Source organism: Moschus berezovskii, chromosome 6 (genome assembly GCF_049115385.1).
Source record: "Moschus berezovskii isolate FMDL1 chromosome 6, NW_MosBer_1.0, whole genome shotgun sequence".
Taxonomy (NCBI): Eukaryota; Metazoa; Chordata; class Mammalia; order Artiodactyla; family Moschidae; genus Moschus; species Moschus berezovskii.
Window position 1 is genome coordinate 8,362,360 of NC_142465.1, and position 27,963 is coordinate 8,390,322.

The 27,963-nt window shown below is 40.5% G+C and overlaps 1 protein-coding gene across 1 annotated transcript in view; it reads left to right on the top strand.

The window, feature by feature from the left end:
• Window positions 1-27,963, top strand: part of GLIPR1L1 (GLIPR1 like 1) — a 45,960-nt gene that overhangs the window by 409 nt on the left and 17,588 nt on the right. Inside the window, exon 2 of the mRNA XM_055395433.1 lies at window positions 23,068-23,313. Coding sequence (XP_055251408.1) covers window positions 23,068-23,313 — 246 coding nt within the window. The remainder of the gene's footprint in view (window positions 1-23,067; window positions 23,314-27,963) is intronic.

Genomic DNA, 27,963 nt, shown 5'->3' on the forward strand with positions numbered 1-27,963 from the left:
GTGGATTGTTGCAGGTACTCTTGGCCTAGTGACTGCCTGTCCTGCACATAAACAGTATGCAATGATTACACATAGACAAGACTATAGCAAACATTTAGCCATTCAGAAAACGAACAAGTGGGAACCACACAGCAAACACTGGTTCAGAGCAATTCTGAAATCTTTAGGGCAGGTGTTAGAAGATCTGCTATACTGGAGGTCAGAAAAGTTATTTGATTAGAGGTGGTAGGAGTTCCCTTGTCCATTGTTTTCTATTGTCCCTATCTTCTTTAAAAATATCCTTCCTTATCCATCATTGTCCTTGGACCAATCTGAAGTGGACTTTGGGAGTTATGCTCTCTTGAGGGCTATATAGCCTTCTCAGACTGCTTTCTGCCCACAGTAAGGTATCAGTGTCATTTAAGATACCTTGCATTCATTTGCTTTTTCATAACAGGTTCACAATATCTTTATGAATACCTCTGTCTCCAGAATTCTGAATGTCTTTTGGCCTCCAGTCAGTTCCAAGTACCAATACTCATGCTTCAAGTACAGCTTGGAGAAGATTTTGAATTGTTCTCTGATTTCTCACCCTGGTGCTTTTATTTTTCATCTTAATGGCAGTATCCTTGAAACATGAATTTTGGGGAAATTTGCTAAGTTTGAACCTGTTCCATTTGCTACGGCAGTTTTTAAAAACTTTAGAGGATTTCCTGGCAGTCATAGACTTCTCATTGCCCTGAGGCTTTTAAATCATAAGAAAGTTTTACAGCATTGATCTCTCAAAGTCTTTTTAAAATCTTATTATAATATGCTATATAGAAGCAGTTTCTTTTCCATTCTTCAAAAGCCCCACATTTCCTGATTCTCTCTTCCTTCTTCCAAACTTGCCAGTGTTATATGGTAACTTGTTGAACCCATACAACAACCACCAAATACTATCAATGTTCAGCTTACTGACCTCAGCTTCAGCTTCAACTTATGATCTGCCTCTTGAATAATAGATCACATTTTTTTCAGATATTTTGGTTCTGAATCACATGGATTGCCATCATTCCCCTGACATTAATATCCTCACTGCTTGTCAACTAACTGTAGTTGCCAACATAGTTCAGGCAAACTTGCCACTAACATTTGTGACCTAGAAGAAGTATAAAAATGGAAGCCCACAAGTCATTGGTGGCTCAGCAGTTAAATTTTCATTTAGTAAAGAATATGTGGTTTCAGAGATTTCATCTAATCTGCTGATTTGGATTTGGTCAGAATAATTTTGCTCATTTTCATTGATGTTATTAAGTAAATTTTCATTTCTTCTAAAATCATCAAAACTTTCTATTAAAATTATAGTTATAATTTTATAGCTATAACTATATAGGGTTTGGGTTAAATTATAATAAATGGTCTTCAATTTTAAGTATTTTAAATATTTTTTAAATGTTTTTGGAAATTTAATTGTCTTCTTAAATGTTTTTATGAATACAAGATTATTTACCATTCGGGTGCTTATGCCCATCTAGTGGTCAATGTGAAGAACTGATGTCATTCTTCACTTAGGTGACATAAAGAACTACACAAATCCCTACTCAACAGAAATAGAAATTTGTTACCATTGCAAAATGTCTCCTTTATCCCTGAAATCATGGAATATGGAGAAATGATGAAACAGATCTTCAGTAGTATTTCCAAGTAATATTATATTATTCATGGATCTACTGCTTTCATGCTGAAATGAAAGATTTGACAAGTTGATATTTAACCTAAGCACTTCTATGGTTGAACTCTTTCTTGGACTCTGAAGTGATGTCTGTCTCTAGTGTCATCAGCGATAATATTCACAAGCCTTTTACCATTCAGATACAGAGGCTTTTGCTTTAAAACATGTGGCAAACAGGCATTCAGTGTTATGGGTCACATTAAACCCATGCTATATGCAGAGTACATCATGAGAAACGCTGGACTGGAAGAAGCACCAGCTGGAATCAAGATTGCCAGGAGAAATATCAATAACCTCAGATATGCAGATGACACCACCCTTATGGCAGAAAGTGAAGAGGAACTAAAAAGCCTCTTGATGAAAGTCAAAGAGGGGGAAGGAACAAGATGGTGGAGGAATAGGACGGTGAGACCACTCTCTCCCCCACAAATTCATCAAAAGAACATTTGAACGCAGAGTTAAGTCCACAAAACAACTTCTGAATGCTAGCAGAGGACATCAGGCACCCAGAAAAGCAGCCCATTGTCTTCGAAAGGAGGTAGGAAAAAACATAAAAGATAAAAAGAGAGACAAAAGAGGTAAGGACGGAGCTCCGTCCTGGGCAGGGAGGCTTTAAAAAGAGAGAAGTTTCCAAACACCAGGAAACACTCTCACTGGTGAATCTGTAGCAAGCCTTGGAAACTCAGAGGGCCACATAACCGAGAGGAAAAAGAAAGAAATAATTAAAACCCACAGATTACCCGCCAAACGGTAACTCCCAGTGGAGAAGCAGCGCAGACGCCTTCATACGCCATTAGCAAGTGGGGGCTGGGCAGAGAGGAGCCGGCTGAACTGCTTAAAGAGAGGACTGGGCTTGAATGCCGGGAGAACAATCTGAGAGAACTAATGGGGGATAGCAAAGCAGACTGGGATAGCTTCCCACGAAAAGGTGGAAAGCTCTAACCTAAGACTCCACCAGCCCTGCTCACAGAACAAAGGACTGAGCAGAGCGAGCTGGCTGCGGTTGGCCCATCCACCATCCCCCCACTGAGACAGGCAAGGGAGGGCAGCCAGAGCCGGAGGGGGCAACCACGGCCCCAGAAAGGCATCCAATACCAAACTGCAGGCAGGCTTCGTTGCTAATCAAGAGTTCTTGGGCGTGGGCCGGTCGATATCCCCCTGAGAAGGTGCACTGGTTGTACACGCAGAAAACCGAGTGGCAGGGACTGGGGAGGCGATAAGTCACGGAGACCGCGCTTACTAAACACCTGGTCACCTGAGCTGCTCGGACCGGGGAAGGCACAAAACCAGGCCCAACCAAGTCTGGGTCTTTGTGGAGTACCCGAGAACCTGAACTTGAGCCACTCAGACCTGGAAAGTGCATACAACCCAGCGCCAGCCTCGGACTGTTCCTGGTAGAGCAACCTAGAGCCTGTGCAGTGTAGACTGGGACAGCACATGCGCTGTGAGCGGAGGCAAACCCAGTGTGGCCGAGACGCTGCGAGCACTCCCCACAGATGCCAGAGATATTTGTCTGCAGTGTTCCTCCCTTCCCAGAACAGGACTGAACAACTGAGCCTTAAAAAGTTTCTGCCCCCTAGTATCAGGGCGGAAATTAGACACTGAAGAGACCAGCAAACAGAAGCTAAAACAGAGGGAACCACCTTGGAAATGACAGAGAAGTATAGAGGCTACTCCAAGAATAAGACCAAAATCCAGAGGCAAGAGGCTTAAGCCCAAATCCTGAGAACACCAGAGAACTCCTGACTCCAGGGAACATTAATCGATAGGAGCTCATCAAACGCCTCCATACCTACACTAAAACCAAGCACCACCCAAGGGTCAACAAGTTCCAGAGCAAGACATACCACGCAAATTCTCCAGCAACACAGGAAAATAGCTCTGAGCTTCAATATACAGGCTGCCCAAAGTCATCCAAACCCACTGACATCTCATAACTCATTACTGAACACTTCATTGCACTCCAGAGAGAAGAAATCCAGCTCCACCCACCAGAACACCAACACAAGCTTCCCTAACCAGGGAACCTAGACAAGTCACACGTCCAACCCCACATACAGCGAGGAAACTACATAATAAAGAGAACTCCACAAACTGCCAGAAGAGGGAAAGGCCACCCCAAGCAAAGCAATATAAGCAAGATGAAGAGGCAGAGGAACACCCAGCAAGTAAAGGAACAAGATAAATGCCTACCAACACAAACAAAAGAGGAAGATATGAGGAATCTACCTGATAAAGAATTTCAAAATTTGATGGTGAAAATGATCAAAATCTTGAACGCAAAATGGAGTTACAGATAAATAACCTGGAGAAAAGGATTGAGAAGATGGAAGAAAGGTTTAATAAGGACTTAGAGGAAATTAAAAAAGAGTCAATATACAATGAATAATGCAATAGATGAGATCAGAAACACTCTGGAGGGAACAAACAGTAGAATAACAGAGGCAGAAGACAGGATAAGTGAGCTAGAAGATAGAATTGTAGAAATAAATGAAACAGAGAGGAAAAAAGAAAAAAGAATTAAAAGAAATGAGGACAATATTAGAGACCTCTGGGACAATGTTAGATGCTCAAACATTCGAATCATAGGAGTCCCAGCAGAAGAAGACAAAAAGAAAGACCATGAGAGAATACTTGAGGAGATAATAGTTGAAAACTTCCCTAAAATGGGGAAAGAAATAATCACCCAAGTCCAAGAAACCCAGAGAGTCCCCAACAGGATAAACCCAAGGCGAAATACTCCAAGACACATATTAATCAAATTAACAAAGATCAAACACAAAGAACAAATATTAAAAGCAGCAAGGGAAAAGCAGCAAATAACACACAAGGGGATTCCCATAAGGATAACAGCTGATCTTTCAACAGAAACTCTTCAGGCCAGGAGGGAATGGCAAGACATACTTAAAGTGATGAAAGAAAATAACCTACAGCCCAGACTACTGTACCCAGCAAGGATCTCATTCAAATATGAAGGAGAAATCAAAAGCTTTACAGACAAGCAAAAGCTGAGAGAATTCAGCATTACCAAACCAGCTCTCCAACAAATGCTAAAGGATCTTTTCTAGACAGGAAACACAGAAAGGGTGCATAAACTCGAACCCAAAGCAATAAAGAAAATGGCAACGGATCATACTTATAAACAATTACGTTAAACGTAAATGGGTTGAATGCCCCAACCAAAAGACAAAGGCTGGCTGAATGGATACAAAAACAAGACCCCTCTATATGTCATCTACAAGAGACCCACCTCAAAACGAGGGACACATACAGACTGAAAGTGAAGGGCTGGAAAAAGATATTCCATGCAAATAGAGACCAAAAGAAAGCAGGAATAGCAATACTCATATCAGATAAAATAGACTTTAAAACAAAGGCTGTGGAAAGAGACAAAGAAGGAAACTACACAATGATCAAAGGATCAATCCAAGAAGATATAACAATTATAAATATTTATGCACCCAACATAGGAGCACCGCAATATGTAAGACAATTACTAACAAGTATGAAAGGGGAAATTAACAACAATGCAATAATAGTGGGAGATTTTAATACCCCACTTACATCTATGGATAGATCAACTAAACAGAAAATGAACAAGGAAACACAAACTTTAGATGATACAATAGACCAATTAGACCTAATAGATATCTATAGGACATTTCACCCCAAAACAATGAATTTCACCTTTTTCTCAAGCGCACACGGAACCTTTTCCAGGATAGATCACATCCTGGGCCATAAATCTAGCCTTGGTAAATTCAAAAAAATTGAAATCATTCCAAGCATCTTTTCTGACCACAATGCAGTAAGATTAGATCTCAATTACAGGAGAAAAACTATTAAAAATGCCAACATATGGAGGCTGAACAACATGCTGCTGAATAATGAACAAATCATAGAAGAAATCAAAAGAGAAATCAAAATATGCATAGAAATGAATAAAAATGAAAACACAACAACCCAAAACCTCTGGGACACAGTAAAAGCAGTGCTAAGGGGGAAGTTCATAGCAATACAAGCACACCTCAAGAAACAAGAAAAAAGTCAACTAAATAACCTAACTCTACATCTAAAGAAACTAGAAAAAAGAAGAAATGAAGAACCCCAGGGTTAGTAGAAGAAAGAAATCGTAAAAATTAGGGGAGAGATAAATGCAAAAGAAATAAAAGAGACCATAGCAAAAATCAACAAAGCCAAAAGCTGGTTCTTTAAGAAGGTAAATAAAATTGACAAACCACTAGCCAGACTCATCAAGAAACAAAGGGAGAAGAACCAAATCAATAAAATTAGAAATGAAAATGGAGATATCACAACCGACAACACAGAAATACAAAGGATTATTAGAGAATACTATCAGCAACATATGGCAATAAAATGAATAACTTGGAAGAAATGAACAAATTCCTAGAAAAGTACAACTTTCCAAAACTGAACCAGGAAGAAATAGAAAATCTGAACAGACTCATCACAAGCATGGAACTACAGACTGTAATCAGAAATCTTCCAGCAAACAAAAGCCAAGGTCCAGATGGCTTCACAGCTGAATTCTACCAAAAATTTAGAGAAGAGCTAACACCTGTTCTACTCAAACTCTTCCAGAAAATTGCTGAGGAAGGGAAACTTCCAAACTCATTCTATGAGGCCACCATCACACTAATCCCAAAACCTGGTAAAGATCCCACAAAAAAAGGAAACTACAGGCCAATATCACTGATGAACATAGATGCAAAAATCCTTAACAAAATTCTAGCAATTAGAATCCAAAAACACATTAAGAAGAGCATGCATCATGAACAAGTGGGCTTTATCCCAGGAATGCAAGGATTCTTCAATATCCGCAAATCAATCAACGTAATACACCACATTAACAAACTGAAAAATAAAAATCATATGATTATCTCAATAGATGCAGAGAAAGCCTTCAACAAAATTCAACATCCATTTATGATAAAAGTCCTCCAGAAAGTGGGAATAGAAGGGACATATCTCAACATAATAAAAGCTATATATGACAAACCCCCAGCAAACATTATCCTCAATGATGAAAAACTGAAAGCATTTCCCCTAAAGTCAGGAACAAGACAAGGGTGCCCACTCTCACCACTACTATTCAACATAGTTCTGGAAGTTTTGGCCACAGCAATCAGAGCATAAAAAGACACAAAAGGAATACAAACTGGAAAAGAAGAAGTAAAACTTTCACTGTTTGCTGATGACATGATCCTCTACACAGAAAACCCTAGAGACTCTATCAGAAAACTACTAGAGCTAATCAATGAATACAGTAACGTTGCAGGATATAAAATCAACACACAGAAATCCCTTGCATTCCTATACACTAATAATGAGAAAATAGAGAAATTAAGGAAACTATTCCATTCACTGTTGCAACGAAAAGAATTAAATACTTAGGAATATATCTACCTAAGGAAAAAAAAGACTTGTACATAGAAAACTATAAAAACACTAGTGAAAGTAATCAGAGAGGACACTAATAGATGGAGAAATATACCGTGTTCGTGGATTGGAAGAATAAATATTATAAAAATGAGTATACTACCCAAAGTAATTTATACATTCAATGCAATCCCTATCAAGCTACCAACGATATTTTTCACAGAACTAGAACAAATAATCACACAATTTGTATGGAAATACAAAAAACCTCGAATAGCCAAAGCAATCTTGAGGAAGAAGAATGGAACTGGGGGAATTAACCTGCCAGACTTCAGGCTTTACTACAAAGCCACAGTCATCAAGACAGTATGGTATTGGCATAAAGACAGAAATATAGATCAATGGAACAAAATAGAAAGCCCAGAGATAAATCCACGCACCTATGGACAACTTATCTTTGACAAAGGAGGCAAGAATATAAAGTGGAGAAAAGACAGTCTCTTTAACAAGTGGTGCTGGGAAAACTGGTCAGCCACTTGTAAAAAAATGAAACTATAACACTTCCTAACACCATACACCAAAATAAACTCAACATGGATTAGAGAGCTAAATGTAAGACCCGATTCTATAAAACTCCTAGAGGAGAACATAGGCAAAACACACTCTGACATAAATCACAGCAGGATCCTCCAAGACCCACCTCCCAGAATATTGGAAATAAAAGCAAAAATAAACAAATGGGACCTAATTAAAATCAAAAGCTTCTGCACAGCAAAGGAAACTCTAAGCAAGGTGAAAAGACAGCCTTCAGAATGGGAGAAAATAATAGCAAATGAAGCAACTGATAAAGGATTAATCTCCAAAATATACAAGCAGCTCCTGCAGCTCAGTTCCAGAAAAATAAATTACCCAATAAAAAATGGGCCAAAGAACTAAACAGACATTTCTCCAAAGATGACAAAAAGATAGCTAACAAACACATGAAAAAATGCTCAACGTCCCTCATAATCAGAGAAATGCAAATCAAAACCACAATGAGATACCATTTCACACCAGTCAGAATGGCTGCTATCCAAAAGTCTACATGCAATAAATGCTGGAGAGGGTGTGGAGAGAAGGGAACCCTCTTACACTGTTGGTGGGAATGCAAACTGGTACAGCCACTATGGAGAACAGTGTGGAGATTCCTCAAAAAACTGGAAATAGAACTGCCATATGATCCACCAATCTCACTCCTGGGCATACACACTGAGGAAACCAGAATTGAAAGAGACACATGAACTCCAGTGTTCATCGCAGCACTGTTTATAATAGCCAGGACATGGAAGCAACCTAGATGTCCATCTGCAGATGAATGGATAAGAAAGCTTTGGTACATATACACAATGGAGTATTATTCAGCCATTAAAAAGAATGCATTTGAACCAGTTCTAATGAGGTGGATGAAACTGGAGCCTATTATACAGAGTGAAGTAAGCCAGAAAGAAAAACACCAATACAATATACTAACGCATATATATGGAATTTAGAAAGATGTAAATGATAACCCTGTATACGAGACAGCAAAAGAGACACAGTTGTATAGAACAGTCTTTGGGACTCTGTGGGAGAGGGTGAGGGTGGGATGGTTTGGGAGAATGGCACTGAAACATGTATATTATCATATGTTAAACGAATCGCCAGTTCAGGGTCGATGCATGTTACAGGTTGCTCAGGGCTGGTATGTGGGGATGACCCAGAGGGAGGATAAGGGGAGGAGAGAGGTGGGAGGGGGGTTCAGGAGGGGGAACTCATGTACACCCGGGATGGATTCATGTCAATGAATCCAACCAATATAATATTGTAAAATAATTAGCCTCCAATAAAAAAAAAGAAAGAAAGTCAAAGAGGAGAGAGAATAAGTTGGCTTAAATCTCAACATTCAGAAAACTAAGACCATGGCATCTGGTACCATCACTTCATGGGAAATAGATGGGGAAACAGTGTCAGACTTTATTTTGGGGGGCTCCAAAATCACTGCAGATGGTGATTGCAGCTATGAAATTAAAAGATGCTTACTCCTTGGAAGGAAAGTTATGACCAACCTGGATAGCATATTAAAAAGCAGAGACATTACTTTGCCAACCAAGGTCCGTCTAGTCAAGGCTATGGTTTTTCCAGTGGTCATGGTGTTGGAGAAGACTCTTGAGAGTCCCTTGTACTGCAAGGAGATCCAACCAGTCCATTCTAAAGGAGATCAATCCTGGGTGTTCATTGGAAGGACTGATGCTAAAGCTGAAACAGCAATACTTTGGCCACCTCATGCGAAGAGCTGACTCATTGGAAAAGATTCTGATGCTGGGAGGGATTGGGGGCAAAAGGAGAAGTGGACGACAGAGGATGAGATGGCTGGATGGCATCTCTGACTCGATGGGCATGAGTCTGAGTGGACTCGGGAGTTGGTGATGGACAGGGAGGCCTGGCATGCTGCGATTCATGGGGTAGCAAAGAGTCGGACATGACTGAGCGACTGAACTGAACTGAACTGAAGGTTAAAATGAGGAAAAGTGTGTTTGTGTGTGTGTGTGTGTGTGTGTGTGTGTGACGCGATGTCCTATAAAGTCTGGACCAAGAGCAGGGATCCCTCCTACCTAGCTCTCAAGTGATATGAATTTGAATTTTTATAATGGCTGCACCCCACTTCCAGCAGTAAGTTTTACAAGAGGCTCGGCTGGGCTTTGATACGAAATAAACCCTGAAATCTCAGTGGCTTAGTGAAATTAAAAGTTTAATTTCACACTTACACAGGTTGTAGAGAAAATGAATTAGGATCCAGCCTGTCTGTCTGGGGCAAAGGGGTGCCCGCAAACTCAGCTAGCTCACTGACAGGCAGTAGAACAAGAGCTCCCAAAGTCATACATCTGATAATTGCTGTACTAGTGTGAAGAATAAGAGGATATCTACTGATCCACGTGCTATTGTAAATAGATTTAGCATCCTTTTGCTATCTTTTCATCCTTATTTTTGGTTGAATTAATGGCTTTTATATTCAGATTGTTGTTCTTCTTACCTACAAACATTTGTTATGCTGATGATAACTAATAATAACACAAATAAATTTGACGGTAAGTTTTGGTGAGGTTGTAAAACAATTTGAATCACAGTACCCTGTTCGTGATGCAGCTATGGAGATAAGTATGGAGGTTCCTCAATAAATTAAAAATAAAACTACCATATGATCCAAAAATCCGACTTCTGGGTTTCTTCCACAAAAAAAAATTGAAAAAAAAATCAGGATCTTGAAGAGATAGCTGCAAGTCCATATTCATTCATTCACAATAACCAAGATATAGAAACAACCCAAGAGCCTCGTGATGAAGGTGAAAGAGGAGAGTAAAAAAGTTGGCTTAAAGCTCAACATTCAGAAAACTAAGATCATGGCATCCGGTCCCATCACTTCATGGCATGTACATGGGGAAACAATGGAAACAGTGACAGACTTTATTTTTCTGGGCTCTAGAATCACTGCAGATGGTGACTGCAGCCATGAAATTAAAAGACACTTGCTCCTTGGAAGAAAAGCTATGACAAACCTAGACAGCATATTAAAAAACAGAAACTTTGCTGACAAAGGTCAGTCTATTCAAAGCTATGCTTTTTCCAGTAGTCATGTATGGATGTGAGAGTTGGACCACAAAGAAGACTGAGAGCCAAAGAATTTATGCTTTTGAACTGTGGTTCTGGAGAAGACTCTTGAGAGTCCCCTTGATAGCAAGGAGATTAAACCAGTCAGTCCTAAAGAAAATCAGTCCTGAATATTCATTGGAAGGGCTGATGCTAAAGCTGAAGCTCCAACACTTTGGCCAACCTATGCAAGATGGTTGGATGGCATCCCTGACTCAATGGACATGAGATTAGCAAGCTCTGGGAGATGGTGAAGGAGGGAGAAGCCTGGCATACTGCAGTCCATGGGGTCACAAAGAGATGGACACAACAAAGACTCCATCAGCAGATGATTGGATAAAGAAAAATCTGCATTGCAGGTGTATTCTTTACCAGCTGAGCCACCAGGAAGCCCAGGAATACTGAAATGGGTAGCCTATCCCTTCTCCAGCAGATCATCCCAACCCAGGAATCAAACCGGGGTCGCCTGCATTGCAGGCAGGTTCTTTACCAACTGAGCTATCAGTGAAGCCTGTATATACAAACAGTGGAATATAATTCAGCCTTTAAAAAAAAGGAAGAAAATTATGTCAATTGTGACAGCATAAAAGAATCTGCAGGACCTTATGCTAAGTGATATTAAGATATTAAGAAGAGATGGCAAGAATACACAGAAGAACTATACAAAAAAGATCTTCACAACACAGATAATCACGATGGTGTGATCACTCACCTAGAGCCAGAAATCCTGGAATATGAAGTCACATGGGCCTTAGGAAGCATCACTATGAACAAAGCTAGTGGAGGTGATTTTATTTCAGTTTAGTTCAGTTCAGTCGCTCAGTCGTGTCCGACTCTTTGCGACCCCATGAATCACAGCACGCCAGGCCTCCCTGTCCATCACCAACTCCCGGAGTTCACTCAAACTCATGTCCATCGAGTTGGTGATGCCATCCAGCCACCTCATTCTCTGTCGTCCCTGTCTCCTCCCGCCCCCATTCCCTCCCAGCATCAGAGTCTTTTCCAGTGAGTCAACTCATTGCATGAGGTGGCTAAAGTATTGGAGTTTCAGAGTTATTTCAAATCCTAAAAGATGATGCTGTGAAAGTGCTGAACTCAATATGCTAGCAAATTTGAAAAACTCAGCAGTGGCCACAGGACTGTAAAATGTCAGTTTCCTTTTATTTTCTTTTAACTTATTTATTTTCGGTTCAGTTCAGTCGCTCAGTCGTGTCCGACTTTTTGCGATCCCATGAATCACAGCACGCCAGGCCTCACTGTCCATCACCAACTCCCGGAGTTCACTCAAACTCGTGTCCATTGAGCTGGTGATGCCATACAGCCATCTCATTCTCTGTCATCCCCGTCTCCTCCTGCCCCCAACCCCTCCCAGCATCAGAGTCTTTTCCAGTGAGTCAACTTGTTGCATGAGGTGGCCAAAGGATTGGAGTTTCAGCTTTAGCATCAGTCCTTCCAATGAACACCCAGGATTGATCTCCTCCTGAATGGACTGGCTGGATCTCCTTGCAGTTCAAGGGACTCTCAAGAGTCTTCTCCAGCACCACAGTTCAAAAGCATCAATTCTTCGGCGATCAGCTTTCTTCACAGTCCAACTCTCACATCCATACATGACCACGGAAATTTTAATTGGAGGCAAATTACTTTACAATATTGTAGTGCTTTTTGCCATACATTGACATCAATCAGCCATGGGTGTACATGTGTTCCCCATCCTGAAACCCCCTCCCACCTCCCTCCCCATCCCATCCCTCAGGGTCATCCAAGTGCACCATCCCTGAGCACCCTGTCTCATGCATCGAACCTGGGCTGGTGATCTCTTTCACATAAGATAATATAAACATTTCAATGCTATTCTCTCAAATCATCCAAGCCATGCCTTCTCCCACAGAGTCCAAAAGACTGTTCTTTACATCTGTGTCTCTTTTGATGCCTTTCATGTAGGGTCATTGTTACCATCTTTCTAAATTCCATATATATGCATTAGTATACTGTACTGGGGTTTTTCTTTCTGACTTACTTCACTCTGTATAATAGGCTCCAGTTTCATCCACCTCATTAGAACTGATTCAAGTGCATTCTCTCTAATGTTTGAGTAGTATTCCATTGTGTGTATGTACCACAGCTTTCTTATCCATTCATCTGCAGATGGACATCTAGGTTGCTTCCATATCCTGGCTATAGTAAACAGTGCTGCGATGAACACTGGGGGTACACGTGTCTCTTTCAACTCTGTTTTTCTCAGTGTGTTTGCCCAGCAGTTGGATTGCTGGGTCATATGGCAGTTCTAGTTCCAGTTTTTTAAGGAATCTCCACACTGTTTTCCATAGTAGCTGTACTAGTTTGCATTCCCACCAATAGTGTAAGAGGGTTCCCTTTTCTCCTCACCCTCTCCAGCATTTATTGTCTGTATACTTTTTGATAGCAGCCATTATGACTGGCATGAGATGGTACCTCATTGTGGTTTTGATTTTAATTTCTCTGATAATGAGTGATGTTGAGCATCTTTTCATGTGTTTGTTAGCCATCTCTATGTCTTCTTTGGAGAAATGTCTGTTCAGTTCTTTGGCCCATTTTTGGATTGAGTCATTTATGTTTCTGGAATTGAGCTGCATGAGCTGCTTGTATACTTTTGAGATTAACTCTTTGTCAGTTGCTTCATTTGCTATTATTTTCTCCCTTTCTGAAGGCTGTCTTTTCTATAAACCTTGCTTATAGTTTCCTTCATTATGCAAAAGCTTTTAAGTTTAATTAGGTCCCATTTGTTTATTTTTGGTTTTATTTCCATTACTCTGGGAGGTGGGTTGTAGAGGATCCTGTTGTGATTTATGTCAGGGAGTGTTTTGCCTATGTTTTCCTCTAGGAGTTTTATAGTTTCTGATCTTACGTTTATATCTTTAATCCAATTTGAGTTTTTGTGTATGGTGTTAGAAAGTGTTCTAGGTTGATTGTTTTACAAGTGGTTGACCAGTTTTCCCAGCACCACTTGTTGAAAAGATTGTCTTTTCTCCATTGTATATTCTTGCCTCCTTTGTCATAGATAAGGTGTCCATAGGTGCATGGATTTGTCTCTGGGGTTTCTATTTTTTTCCATTGATCTATACTTCTGTCTTCGTGCCAGTACCATACTGTCTTAATGACTGTGGCTTTGTAGTTTAGTCTGAAGTCAGGCAGCTTGATTTTTCCAGTTCCATTCTTCTTTCTCAAGATTGCTTTAGGCTATTCGAGGTTTTTTGTATTTCCATACAAATTGTGAAATTATTTGTTCTAGTTCTGTGAAAATTACCATTGATAGCTTGATAGGGATTGCATTGAATCTATAGATTACTTTGAGTAGTATACTCATTTTCACTATATTGATTCTTCCAATCTATGAACATGGTATATTTCTCCATCTATTTGTGTCCTCTTTGATTTCTTTCATCAGTGTTTCATAGTTTTCTATATATAGGTCTTTTGTTTCTTTAAGTAGATGTTTCCTAATTTTTATTTTTTTCGTTGCAATGGTGAATTGAGTTGTTTTCTTAATTTATATTTCTGTGTTCTGATTGTTAGTGTATAGGAATGCAAGGGGTTTCTGTGTGTTAATTTTATATCCTGCAACTTTACTATGTTCACTGATTATCTCTAGTAATTTTCTGGTGGAGTCTTTAGGGTTTTCTATGTAGAGGATCATGTCGTCTGCAAACAGTGAGAGTTTTATTTTCCAATATAGATTCCTTTTATTTCTTTTTGTTCTCTTATTGCTGTGGCTAAAACTTCCAAAACTATGTTGAATAGTAGTGGTGAAAGTGGGCACCCTTGTCTTCTTCATGATTTAAGGGGAAATGCTTTCAAATTTTCACCATTGAGGATGATGTTTGCTGTGGGTTTACCTGATGCGAAGAGCTGACTCATTGGAAAAGACCCCGATGCTGGTAAAGGTTGAGGGCAGGAGGAGAAGGGGACTACAGGGGATGAGATGGTTGAATGGCATCACCGACTCAGTGGACATGGGTTTGGATGGACTCCAGAAATTGGTGATGGACACTGGCATGCTGTGGTTCATGGGGTCACAAACAGTCGGACATGACTGAGCAACTGAACTGAACTAAACTGATGTTCTTTCTATTCCTGCTTTCTGGAGGGTTTTTATCATAAATGGGTGTTGAATTTTGTCAGAGGCTTTCTCTGGATCTATTGATATAATCATATGGTTTTTATCTTTCAATTGTTAATGTTGTGTGTCACATTAATTCATTTGTTAATACTGAAGAAACCTTGTATCCCTGGGATAAAGGCCACTTGGTCATGATGTATGATCTTTTTAATATCTTGTTGGATTCTGTTTTCTAGACTTTTGTTAAGGATTTTTGCATCTATGTTCATCAGTGATATTGACCTGTAGATTTTCTTTTTTGTGGCATCTTTGGTTTTGGTATTAGGGTGATGGTGGCTTCATAGAATGAGTTTGGAAGTTTACCTTCTTCTGCAATTTCTGGAACAGTTTGAGTAGGACAGGTGTTAGCTCTTCTCTGCATATTTAGTAGAATTCAGCTGTGAAGCCATCTGGTCCTGGGCTTTTGTTTGCTGGAAGATTTCTGACTAGTTTCAATTTCCATGCTTGTGATGGATCTGTTAAGATTTTCTATTTCTTCCTGGTTCAGTTTTGGAAAGTTATCCTTTTCTAAGAATTTGTCCATTTCTTCCAAGTTGTCCATTTTATTGGCATATACTTGCTGATAGTATTCTCTAATGATCCTTTGAATTTCTGTGTTGTCTGTTGTGATCTCTCCCTTTTCATTTCTAATTTTGTTGATTTCATTCTTCTCCCTTTTTTTTTTCTTGATGAGTCTGGCTAATGGTTGGTCTATTTTATTTATCTTCTCAAAGAACCAGCTTTTAGCTTTGTTGATTTTTGCTGTGGTGTCCTTTGCTTCTTTCATTTATCTCTGCCCTAATTTTTATTATTTCTTTCCTTCTACTAACCCTGGGGTTCTTCATGTCTTCTTTTTCTAGTTTGCTTTAGGTTTAGTGTTAGGTTATTTATTTGACTTTTCTCTTGTTTCTGGAGGTAAGCTTGTATTGCTATGAACCTTCCCCTTAGCACTGCTTTTGCTGAGTCCCATAGGTTTTGGGTTGTTTTGTTTTCATTGTCATTCATTTCTATGCATATTTTGATTTCTTTTTTGGTTTCTTCTGTGATTTGTTGGTAATTCAGAAGCGTGTTGTTTAGCCTCTCTATGTTTGTATTTTCAATGTTGTTTTTTTTTTTTTTCTTGTAGTTGACATCTAATCTTACCACATTGGGATCAGAAAAGATGCTTGGAATGTTTTCAATATTTTTTAATTTCTCAAGGCTACATTTATGGCCCAGGATGTGATCTATCCTGGAGAAGGTTCCATGTGCACTTGAGAAGAAGGTGAAATTCATTGTTTTGGGGTGAAATGTCCTATAGATATCAATAAGGTCTAACTGGTCCATTGCATCATTTAAAGTTTGTGTTTCCTTGCTAATTTTCTGTTTGGTTGATCTATCAATACGTGTGAGTGGGGTATTAAAGTCTCCCACTATTATTGTGTTACTGTTAATTTCCCCTTTCATACTTGTTAGCCCCTTGTGGTGTTCCTATGTTGGGTGCATATATGTTTATAATTGTTATATCTTCTTCTTGGATTTATCCTTTGATCATTATGTAGTGTCCTTTGTCACTTTTCACAGGCTTTATTTCAAAGTCTATTTTATCTGATATGAGTATTGCTATTCCTGCTTTCTTTTGGTCTACATTTGAAATATCTTTTTCCAGCCCTTCACTTTCAGTCTGTATGTGTCCCTTGTTTTAAGGTGGGTCTCTTGTAGACAACATATACAGGTTTCTTGTTTTTGTATCCATTCAGCCAGGCTTTGTCTTTTGGTTGGGGCATTCAACCCATTTACATTTAAGGTAATTATTGATAAGTGTGATCCCGTTGCCATTTACTTTGTTCTTTTGGGTTCGAATTTATGCACCTTTTCTGTGTTTCTTGTCTAGAGAAGATCATTTATTATTTGTTGAAGAGCTGGTTTGGTGGTGCTGAATTCTCTGAGCTTTTGCTTGTCTTTAATGCTTGTGATTTCTCCTTCATATTTGAATGAGATGCTTGCTGGGTACAGTAATTTGGGTTGTAGGTTTTTCTCTTTAATCACTTTAAGTATGTCCTGCCATTCCCTTCTGTCCTGAAGAGTTTCTATTGAAAGATCAGCTGTTATCCTTATGGGAATCCCCTTGTGTGTTATTTGTTGTTTCTCCTTTGCTACTTTTAACATTTGTTCTTTGTGTTTGATCTGTGTTAATTTGATTAATATGTGTTTTGGAGTGTTTTGCTATGCGTTTATGTTGTTTGGGATTCTCTGGGTTTCCTGGACTTTTATGGCTATTTCCCTCCCCATTTTAGGTAAGTTTTCAACTATTATGTCCTCAAGTATTTTCTCACGGCCTTTCTTTTTGTCTTCTTCTTCTGGGATTCCTACGATTCAAATACGGTGCGTTTGACACTGTCCCAGAGGTCTCTGAGGTTGTCTTCATTTCTTTTCATTCTTTTTCCCTCTCTGCTTCATTTATTTCCACTATTCTATCTTCCACCTCACTTATTCTATCTTCTGCCTCAGTTATTCTACTGTTGGTTCCCTCCAGAGTGATTTTGATCTCACTTACTGCATTATTCATTATTAATTGACTCTTTTTTATTTCTTCTGGGTCCTTGTTAAACATTTCTTGCATCTTCTCAATCCTTGTCTCCAGAGTTTTTATCTGTAACTCCATTTTGTTTTCAAGATTTTGGATCATTTTTATTATCATTATTCTGAATTCTTTTTCAGGTAGACTCCCTGTCTCCTCCTCTCTTGTTTGGTTTGGTGGGCATTTATCATGTTCCTTTACCTCCTGAATATTTCTCTGCCTTTTCATCTTGTTTAGATTGCTGTGTTTGGGGTGGACTTTCATTATGCTAGAAATTTGTGGTTCCCCTTTATCGTGGAGGCTCCTCCCTGTGGGTGGGGTTGGACGAGTGACTTATCAAGGTTTCCTGGCTAGGGAAGCTTGCGTCAGTGTTCTGGTGGGTGGACCTGTATCTCTTCCCTCTGGAGTGCAATGAAGTGTCCAGTAGTGAGTTTTGAGGTGTCTGTGGTTTTGGTGTGACTTTTGGCCTTCTGTATTTTAATGCTCAGGGTTATGTTCCTGTGTTGTTGGAAAATTAACTTGGTATGTCTTGCTCTGAAACTTGTTGACTCTTGGGTGGAGCTTGGTTTCAGTGGAGGTATGGAGGCTTTTGGATGAGCTCTTGTCAATTAATGTTCCCTGGAGTCAGGAGCTTTCTGGAGTACTCAAGTTTTGGATTTAAGCCTCCTGCCTCTGGTTTTCAGTCTTATTCTTACTGTAGCCTCATGACTTCTCCAACCATACTGCACCAATGTTAAAACATCTAGGTTAATGGAGAAAAGAGTCTCCACAGTGAGGGACACCCAGAGAGGTTCACAGAGTAATATGGAGAAGAGAAGAGGGAGGTAGGAGATAGAGGTGAGTCAAAAGGGGGAGAGGGCAGTCAGGCCAGTAATCACACCCCTAAGTAAAAATGGGTAATGAAGATTGAATTCTTAAAGGTACAAAATTGATAACAAATGCCAAAAAGAAAAAGGTTAAAAATGTAGAGTAGAGGTTATGGACTCTCAAAAATACAATGGTAAAAAAACGAAATAAAAATCACAAAAATTATTAAGAAATATATATGAAGTTTTCTCTAAAAATAGGGTCTTTTTTTTTACAAGGTAGCAGTTGGTTATAAAAATGAAAATTAAAGGAATAATAAAGAACTTTAAAAAATTTTAATTAAAAAAATGTTACTAGTAATATATATATATTTTACTATATTTCTCTAGAGCTGTTGAGGGCAGTGTGGGGGTCAGTTCAGTTTCAGATAGTTCCTTGTTCCGGCTTATACTTCTTGTCAAGGTCTATAGGCCCCTTCCAATGTAGTTGGTGTTAACTGCAGGGTTTTAATCTGTTGCACCTGTCACTTCCAAAGCAGTTCCCTCTTCTGTATTTTGGCTTCCTCTGTTTGCAAGGCTCTTCAGTGTCTAATTTCTGCCCTGACACAAGGGGGTGAAGGTGGTCACTTATTTAGGCTCACTTGTTCAGTCGTGCTGTTGGGAGGGAGGAACACTGCAAACAAATATCATTGGCATGTGTGGGGAGTGTTCGCAGTGTCTGGGGCACACTGCGTTTGCCCCTGTTCATGGCGTGTGCCCTTTCCTGGCCTACACTGCTCAGGTTTTGGGTTTCCCTGCAGGGGAACTTTCTAAAGCGGGCCCTGCGTTGTGTACACTTCTCAGGTCTAAGTTGCTCAGGTTCAGGTTCTTGGGTGCTCCACAAAGGCACAGACTCTGTTGGACCTGAGTTTTGTGCCCTTCCCAGGTCTGAGCAGCTCAGGTGACCAGGTGCTTGGCGACTGCACTCTCCCCAGGTGGGTGGTGCGTCTTGCCACCTCCCCAGTCCCAGCCACTTGGTTTCCTGGGTGCGCAGCAGGAGCACCATCGCTGGTGTGCTGTGTGTCTTCTTTGTGGGGCTGATCTCTGGCTGCAGCCCACCTGGCAGATTTCAACCATCCAGGATCCAAGGAAGACTTGGTTAGCAACTGGGAGCCTGCTGAATAGGGCTGAATTGCCTCTCTCTCTTTAGCTCTGGCTGTTGCCCGCCTTCCTCTCTGCCTCTAGCAGGGCATGGACCGGTCCACAGCCAACTAGCTCTCCTCTGATATTCGCTCAGTCCTTTGTTCTGTGAGTGGGTTGGCAGTGCCTTAGGTTACAGCTTTTTGCGGGAAAGTTCTCTCTTTTTCTCTCTTTTTTTTCCCCCCTCTCTCTCTGGCTATCCCACAGTTTGGGTTGCTATCTCACCTTAGCTCCCTCAGATGTTCCTCAGGGCATTCAGGCCCAGGCCTTACCCTAAGCAATGCAACCCGCATATCCCTATTCAGTCCCTGCTTTCTGGTGGCAGACGCGAGCATCTGGTCTACTTCTCCGCTGGAAGTTGCAGTTAGGCACCTAATCTGTGAGGTTTTTTTTTCCTTCTGGGTTATGTTTCCATCTGAGATTCCAAAACTCCCCGCAGACCCGCTGGTGAGAGGGTTTCCTGGTATTTGGAAACTTCTCCTCCTTCACTACCCCTCCCCAAGGTGGGTCTCTGTCCCTAATTCATTTGTCTCTATTTTTATCTTTTATATTTTGTGCTGCTGCTGCTGCTAAGTCACATCAGTCGTGTCCAACTCTGTGCGACCCCATAGGTGGCAGCCCAACAGGCTCCCCCGTCCCTGGGATTCTCCAGGCAAGAACACTGGAGTGGGTTGCCATTTCCTTCTCCAATGCATGAAAGTGAAAAGTGAAAGTGAAGTCACTCAGTCATGTCCAACTCTTAGCGACCCCATGGACTGCAGCCCACCAGGCTCCTCTGTCAATGGGATTTTCCAGGCAAGAGTACTGGAGTGGGTCGCCAGTGCCTTTTCCAATATTTTGTGCTACCTCCTGTCAAACAAAATGGGCCGCCTTCTGGGTGCCCTGTGTCCTCCACCAGGGTTCAGAGGTTGTTTTGTGGAATTAGCTCAGTGTTCAAATGATCTTTAGATGAATTTGTGGAGGAGAAAGTGGTCTCCCGATCCTATCCCTCCACCATCTTCAAAAGGTTAGTTTTCATTCCAGTCCTTAAGAAAGGCAATGCCAAAGAATACTCAAACTACTGCACAATTGCATTCATCTCACACGCTAGTAAAGTAATGCTCAAAATTCTTCAATCCAGGTTTCAACAGTACGTGAACCATTGATTTCCAGATATTCAAGAAGAATTTAGAAAGGTCAGAGGAACCAGAGATCTAATTGCCAACATCCACTGGATCATTGAAAAAGCAAGAGAGTTCCAGAAAAACATCTATTTCTGCTCTATTGACTATGCCAAACCCTTTGACTGTGTGGATCACAATAAACTTTGGCACATTCTGAAAGAGATGGGAATCCCAGACCATCTGACCTGCCTCTTGAGAAACCTGTATGCAGGTCAGGAAGCAACAGTTAGAACTGGACATGGAACAAGAGACTGGTTCCAAATAGGAAAAGGAGTACGTCAAGGCTGTATATTGTCACCCTGCTTATTCAACTTAGATGCAGAGTACATCATGAGGAATGCTGGGCTGGAAGAAGCACAAGCTGGAATCAAGATTGCTGGGAGAAATATCAATAACCTCAGCTATGCAGATGACACCACCCTTATAGCAGAAAGTGAAGAAGAACTAAAGAGCCTCTTGATGAAAGTGAAAAAGGAGAGTGAAAAATTTGGCTTAAAGCTCAACATTCAGAATACTAAGATCATGGCATCTGGTCCAATCAATTCATGGCAAATAGATGAGGAAACAGTGGAAACAGTGGCTGACTTTATTTTTCTGGGCTCCAAAATCACTGCAGATGGTGATTGCAGTCATGAAATTAAAGGACTTTTGCTCCTTGGAAGGAAAGTTATGACGAATATAGAGAGCATGCCTTTTAAGGCAGAGACATTACTTTTCCAACAAAGGTCCATCTAGTCAAGGCTGTGGTTTTTCCAGTAGTCATGTATGGATGTGAGAGTTGGACTATCAAGAAAGCTGAGTGCTGAAGAATTGATGCTTTTGAACTGTGGTGTTGGTGAAGACTCTTGAGATCCAACCAGTCCATCCTAAAGGAGATCAAGCCTGGGTGTTCATTGGAAGAACAGATGTTGAAGCTGAAACTTCAATACTTTGACCATCTGATATGGAGACCTGACTCATTTGAAAAGACCCTGATGCTGGGAAAGATTGAGGGCAGGAGGAGAAGAGGAAGACAGAGGATGAGATGGTTGGATGGCATCACCAACACAATGGACATGGGTTTGAGTGGACTCTGGGAATTGGTGATGGACAGGGAGACCTGGTGTGCTGCAGTCCATGGGGTCGCAAAGAGTCGGACACAACTGAGCTACTGAATTGAACTGAACTGAACTCACTATTGTTGGTTCTTTGAATTCATAAATATAATCATTTTGCAACCCCCTCAAAAACTTTCTTAGATTTTCGTTAGAAATATATTCAAGACCATTATTTTTTAACTTTGTATGGAATCTTCCAGCCCATGAATATTTACTATCTCTCTGTTATTTGTTATTAATATTTTTCTTAGTAATATTTTGTAGTTTTCAGTTTGGAGATAATTTGTTATATTATTTATTAGATATAATTATATATATATTTGATATTTTTGAAGCTATTGGATTCTGGAGTGTATATGAAAATACAATTTTGTATCTATTCCTCCTCCTGGTATCTGACAACTTTGATTAATTTACTTACTACTTATAAGTTTGTTTCTATATTCATTTGAATTTTCTATGTACCCAGGCATGCCATCTCTAAATAATGAGATAATCCAATCATTATACACTTTATATCTTGTCTTATATATTTATATCTCCCCCTTTTTATTATACTGCCTAAACTCCAGAACAATTTTAAGCAGAAATAATGAGACATTGTGTTTCACTATCAATCTTAAGGGAAAGCTTTCAGTATTTTACCACTATATATTAATGCTTATTATAGGATTTTGGTTTTCTTTTGTAGATAGTCTTGATCATATTAAGGAAATTTATTCTTAGTGTGCTAAGAGACTTTTTCTCTTTTTAATTATAAATGTGTTCTCATAGTTTACTTATGTCTGTGTAACCTTCAATTACTAGATTGTGAACTCACCTTCTTTAAATCACATTCAATTGTATCTTTTGAGTGTCTCACTGGACCAGGTCATCTGCTAGGTGCAAGTACAAAAATGAACTGACATACAGTGGGTACTAAATAAATGCCTCTGAAACAGAACCAAATAGAAATAATTGTGAACATAATAAATACTAAAAGCTCTGTTTCAGTAAATACAACTACATAAAAATTAATTATAGTCATTGCTGCTGCTAAGTCACTTCAGTCGTGTCCAACTCTGTGTGACCCCATAGACGGAAGCCCACCAGGCTCCCCCGTCCCTGGGATTCTCCAGGCAAGAACTCTGGAGTGGGTTGCCATTTCCTTCTCCAATGTGTGAAAGTAAAAAGTGAAAGTGAAGTCGCTCAGTCGTGTCCGACCCTTAGCGAACCCATGGACTACAGCCTACCAGGCTCCTCCATCCATGGGATTTTCTAGGCAATAGTACTGGAGTGGCTTGCCATTGCCTTCTCCGAATTATAGTCATTAGAATAACTTTAATCCAGACAAATCTACACAATTCAATGTAAATTATTTTTATCTTTCAGAGTTGGGATGAAGCTTTAGCAAAGACTGCTAACGCATGGGCACACAAGTGCAAATTCAACCACAACTCCTGTTCATCACAATTATTTAAATGCCATCCAACTTTTCAATATGCTGGAGAAAATCTCTGGTTTGGTCCATTAACAGTATCTGCAACAAAATTTGCTATTAATATGTGGTATGATGAAAGAAAATTTTATGATATTAATACAAGATCGTGTTCCCAAATTTGTGGTCATTATACACAGGTAAATATCTCAGATTTTATTAATTCTTACATATGCATATTTTAATCATAAGACAGATTTTTAACACTTTCCTTAGAGTTTCTTCTAAGTATCTGGAAAATTTACCTTCATTTGGAAGATATTATTACTGGGAGTAGAATTCTATGTAATAAGAATTTTTCTTTAATAATATTACTCCATTATCATCTCACTTGCACTGTTTCCAACAAGAAATCTACTGTAATTCTTTTATTTATTCCTCTGTATGTAATGTGTCTTGGTTTCAGAGACTGCCTTAAATTTTTTCCTTTCTTACCAGTCTCAGGCAATTTCAAAAATTTTAGTTTTCTTCATGTCTCTTGTGCTGCAGTTTACTGCACTTCTTGGAACTATAGGCTTATAGTTTAAATTTGGAAAAATGTTAGCCATTTTTTTAATTTATCTTTTAATTGGAGGATAATTGCCTTACAATGTTGTGTTAGTTTCATTGTACAACATGAATCAGTCATAAGTCTGCATATATCGCATTCCTCTTGATCCTCCCTCCCACCCCAGTCCCAACCCCACTCCTCTGTGTTGTCACAGGACACAGGGGTGAGGTCCCTGTGTTATGCAGAAACTTCACACTAGCTATTTTACATATGGTAGTGCATATGTTTCAATGCTACCCTCTCAATTCGTCCCACCCTCCCCTTTTCCTGTTGTGTGAACAAGTCTGTCCTGTATGTCTGCATCTCTGTTCAGTTCAGTTCAGTCGCTCAGTTGTGTCCGACTCTCCGCGACCCCATGAATCACAGCACGCCAGGCCTCCCTGTCCATCACCAACTCCCAGAGTTCACTCAAACTCATGTCCATCAAGTCGGTGATGCCATCCAGCCATCTCATTCTCTGTCGTCCCCTTCTCCTCCTGCCCCCAACCTTTCCCAGCATCAGAGTCTTTTCCAGTGAGTCAACTCATCGCATGAGGTGGCCAAAGTATTGGAGTTTCAGCTTTAGCATCAGTCCTTCCAATGAACACCCAGGATTGATCTCCCCCAGAATGTACTGGTTGGATCTCCTTGTAGTACAAGGGACTCTCAAGAGTTCTTCTCCAGCACCACAGTTCAAAAGTGATCAGCTTTCTTCACAGTCCAACTCTCACAGCCATACATGACCACAGGAAAAACCATAGCCTTGACTAGACAGACCTTGGTTGGCAAAGTAATGTCTCTGCTTTTTAATATACTATCTAGGTTGGTCATAACTTTCCTTCCAAGGAGTAAGCGTCTTTTAATTTCACGGCTGCAATCAGCATCCGCAGTGATTTTGGAGCCCCAAAAAATAAAGTCTGACTCTGTTTCCACTGTTTTTCCATCTATTTCCCATGACGTGATGGGACCAGATGCCATGATCTTTGTTTGCTGAATGTTGAGCTTCAAGCCAACCTTTTCACTCTCCTCTTTCACTTTCATCAAGAGGCTTTTGAGTTCCTCTTCACTTTCTGCCATAAGAGTAGTGTCATCTGCATATCTGAGGTTATTGATATTTCTCCCGGCAATCTTGATTCCAGCTTGTGCTTCTTCCAGCCCAGCATTCCTCATGATGTGCTCTGCATAGAAGTTAAATAAGCAAGGTGACAATATACAGCCTTGACGTACTCCTTTTCCTATTTGGAACCAGTCTCTTGTTCCATGTCCAGTTCTAACTGTTGCTTCCTGACCTGCATACAGGTTTCTCAAGAGGCAAGTCAGATGGTCTGGGGTTCCCATCTCTTTCAGAATGTGCCACAGTTTATTGTGATCCACACAGTCAAAGGCTTTGGCATAGTCAATGAAGCAGAAATAGATGTTTTCCTGGAACTCTCTTGCTTTCTCCATGATCCAGTGGATGTTGGCAATTTGATCTCTGGTGCCTCTTCCTTTTCTAAAACCTGCTTGAACATCTGGGAGTTCACGGTTCACATATTGCTGAAGCCTGGCTTGGAGAATTTTGAGCATGACTTTACTAGCATGTGAGATGAGTGCAATTGTGCGGTAGTTTGAGCATTCTTTGGCATTGTCGTCTTTCTTTGGGATTGGAATGAAGACTGACCTTTTCCAGTCCTGTGGCCACTGCTGAGTTTTCCAAATTTGCTGGCATATTGAGTGCAGCACTTTCACAGCATCATCTTTCAAGACTTGAAATAGCTCAACTGGAATTCCATCACCTCCACTAGCTTTGTCCATAGTGATGCTTTCTAAGGCCCACTTGACTTCACATTCCAAGATGTCTGGCTCTAGGTCAGTGATCACGTTATCATGCCTATCTTGGTCGTGAATATCTTTTTTGTACAGTTCTTCTGTGTATTCTTGCCACCTCTTCTTAATATCTTCTGCTTCTGTTAGGTCCATACCATTTCTGTCCTTTATCGAGCCTATCTTTGCATGAAACGTTCCCTTGGAATCTCTAATTTTCTTGAAGAGATCTCTTGTTTTTCCTATTCCGTTGTTGCTACCCTGCAAATAGGTTCATCAGTACCATGTTTCTAGATTACATATATATGTGCTAATATACAGTTGACTCAAATTCATTCTGTTTTATGGCTGAGTAATATTCCATTGTATTCATTCTTTTAAAATTATGTCTGTCTATCTTTCACTTTTCTCTTCCCAGAGCCCAGTTGCCCATGTAGAAGGCCAGTTGAAGTTTTCCCACAGTTGATTGACTTTCCTTCCTCATTATTGTTTAAATTATCCTGCTTCTTTTCATGCTGGGTATATTCCCAAATTTGTACATCTTGCCAAGTTTGTAAATGTTGGATGCTGGATTTATTTATATAGCTAGAAGTATTCGTAACTGTCTTCTGAGATATAGTAATTTGGAATTTGTCTGTCCCTTTTGGTTTCTGCTTTTGAAACATGTTAGATGAAATTAAAGCAGTAGTTAGTCTTGAGCTAATTCTCTCTCATCAGTGAGGCAAGTTTCTTCTGTACACTCTACTGGATGCCCCAGAAATTATGAAATTTTCCAGTCTTACTAGTGGGAACTGGCCCACTATTCCTATTGCTGGCCCCGTGTAATCTTCTGTATCCCTCCCTCTAGTTTTTATAGGCAGTGCCTTTCTAGGCTGCTGCTGCTGCTGCTGCTAAGTCACTTCAGTCGTGTCCGACTCTGTGTGACCCCATAGACGGAAGCCCACCAGGCTCCCCCGTCCCTGGGATTCTCCAGGCAAGAACACTGGAGTGGGTTAACATTTCCTTCTCCAATGCATGAAAGTGAAAAGTGAAAGTGAAGTCGCTCAGTCATGTCTGACCGTTAGTGACCCCACGGACTGCAGCCTACCAGGCTCCTCTATCCATGGGATTTTCCAGGCAAGAGTACTGGAGTGGCTTGCCATTGCCTTCACATGCATGCTGTGATTAGTGCTCTGATGAACTGATGGTGAGGACCCCCTACAGACCTCCACAGTTGTATCACTAGAAGATTTTCACCCCTCCTGGACTCCTGCTTGTTGGTCTCCACAGACACTCAGCTCTTTCTTTCAACTCTGTGACTCCATCAAGCTTCTCCTGACTTCTCCACCACCCTAACCCCCAGCCACAGCCTGGAAACTCACTCAGTAAAATAAGCTGAGACGTCTTTTCCCTCCAACTCTCAGGGGCATCATGCATTGTTGCCTGATGTTCAGTATCTTGAAAAACATTATTTCCTATCATTTACAATTCTTTTGGTAATTTTGGGTGAGAGTTTTTGATGAGAAGAGAAAGTCACTTTTTAGCTAAACTAATCCTAGACTGATGCTAAAGTTGAAACTCCAGTACTTTGGCCACCTCATGCGAAGAGTTGACTCACTGGAAAAGACTCTGGTGCTGGAAGGGATTGGGAACAGGAGGAGAAGGGGACGACGGAGAATGAGATGGCTGGATGGCATCACCGACTTGGTGGACATGAATTTGAGTGAACTCCGGGAGTTGGTGATGGACAGGGAGGCCTGGCATACTGTGATTCATGGGGTCGCAAAGAGTCGGACACGACTGAGCGACTGAACTGAACTGAATCCTAGACATGGCACTGAGCTCTTAGAAAGGCCCTATAGGCAAAAGAAAAATCAACTGACTCATCTTCTCAAGTTGAATAAACTTATAGTGTCTTAAAGAAAGTCATTTTTCTCAGTGGTGCACAGAACAGAGAAATTAGCAGTTTCCTGCCTCCCTTCTAATCACTGTTTGTCTAATAACAGACAAACAACGCTGTTTAAGAGTGGAAATTCTTCTCAGGATCGAAGTTGTTTGCAAAGAATGTGGTTTGGCTTCTGATGGGAAAACTGAGATAAGGGAATCAGATGTCAGGTATCCTGCTAACAAGCAGAATTCAATACAATAGTCCTTCCCACTTATCTGTAAAGGACACAGTAAATGCCTGAAACTTCAGATAGTATCAAACCCTACTAGTTTCTCCTACACATATATACTTACGGTGGCTTAATGTATAAATGAGGCACAGGAAGAGATTAAAAATGGGCTTCCCAGGTGGCACTAGTGATCAAGAACACACATGCCACTGTAGGAGATGTAAGAAATGTGGGTTCGATCCCTGGGACGGGAAGATCCCTGGAGGAGGGCACGGCAACCCACTGCAGGATTCTTGCCTGGGACATCCCATGGCAGGCTGCAGTCCAAAGAGTCACTTCTAAAGTGACTGAGCACAGCTGCA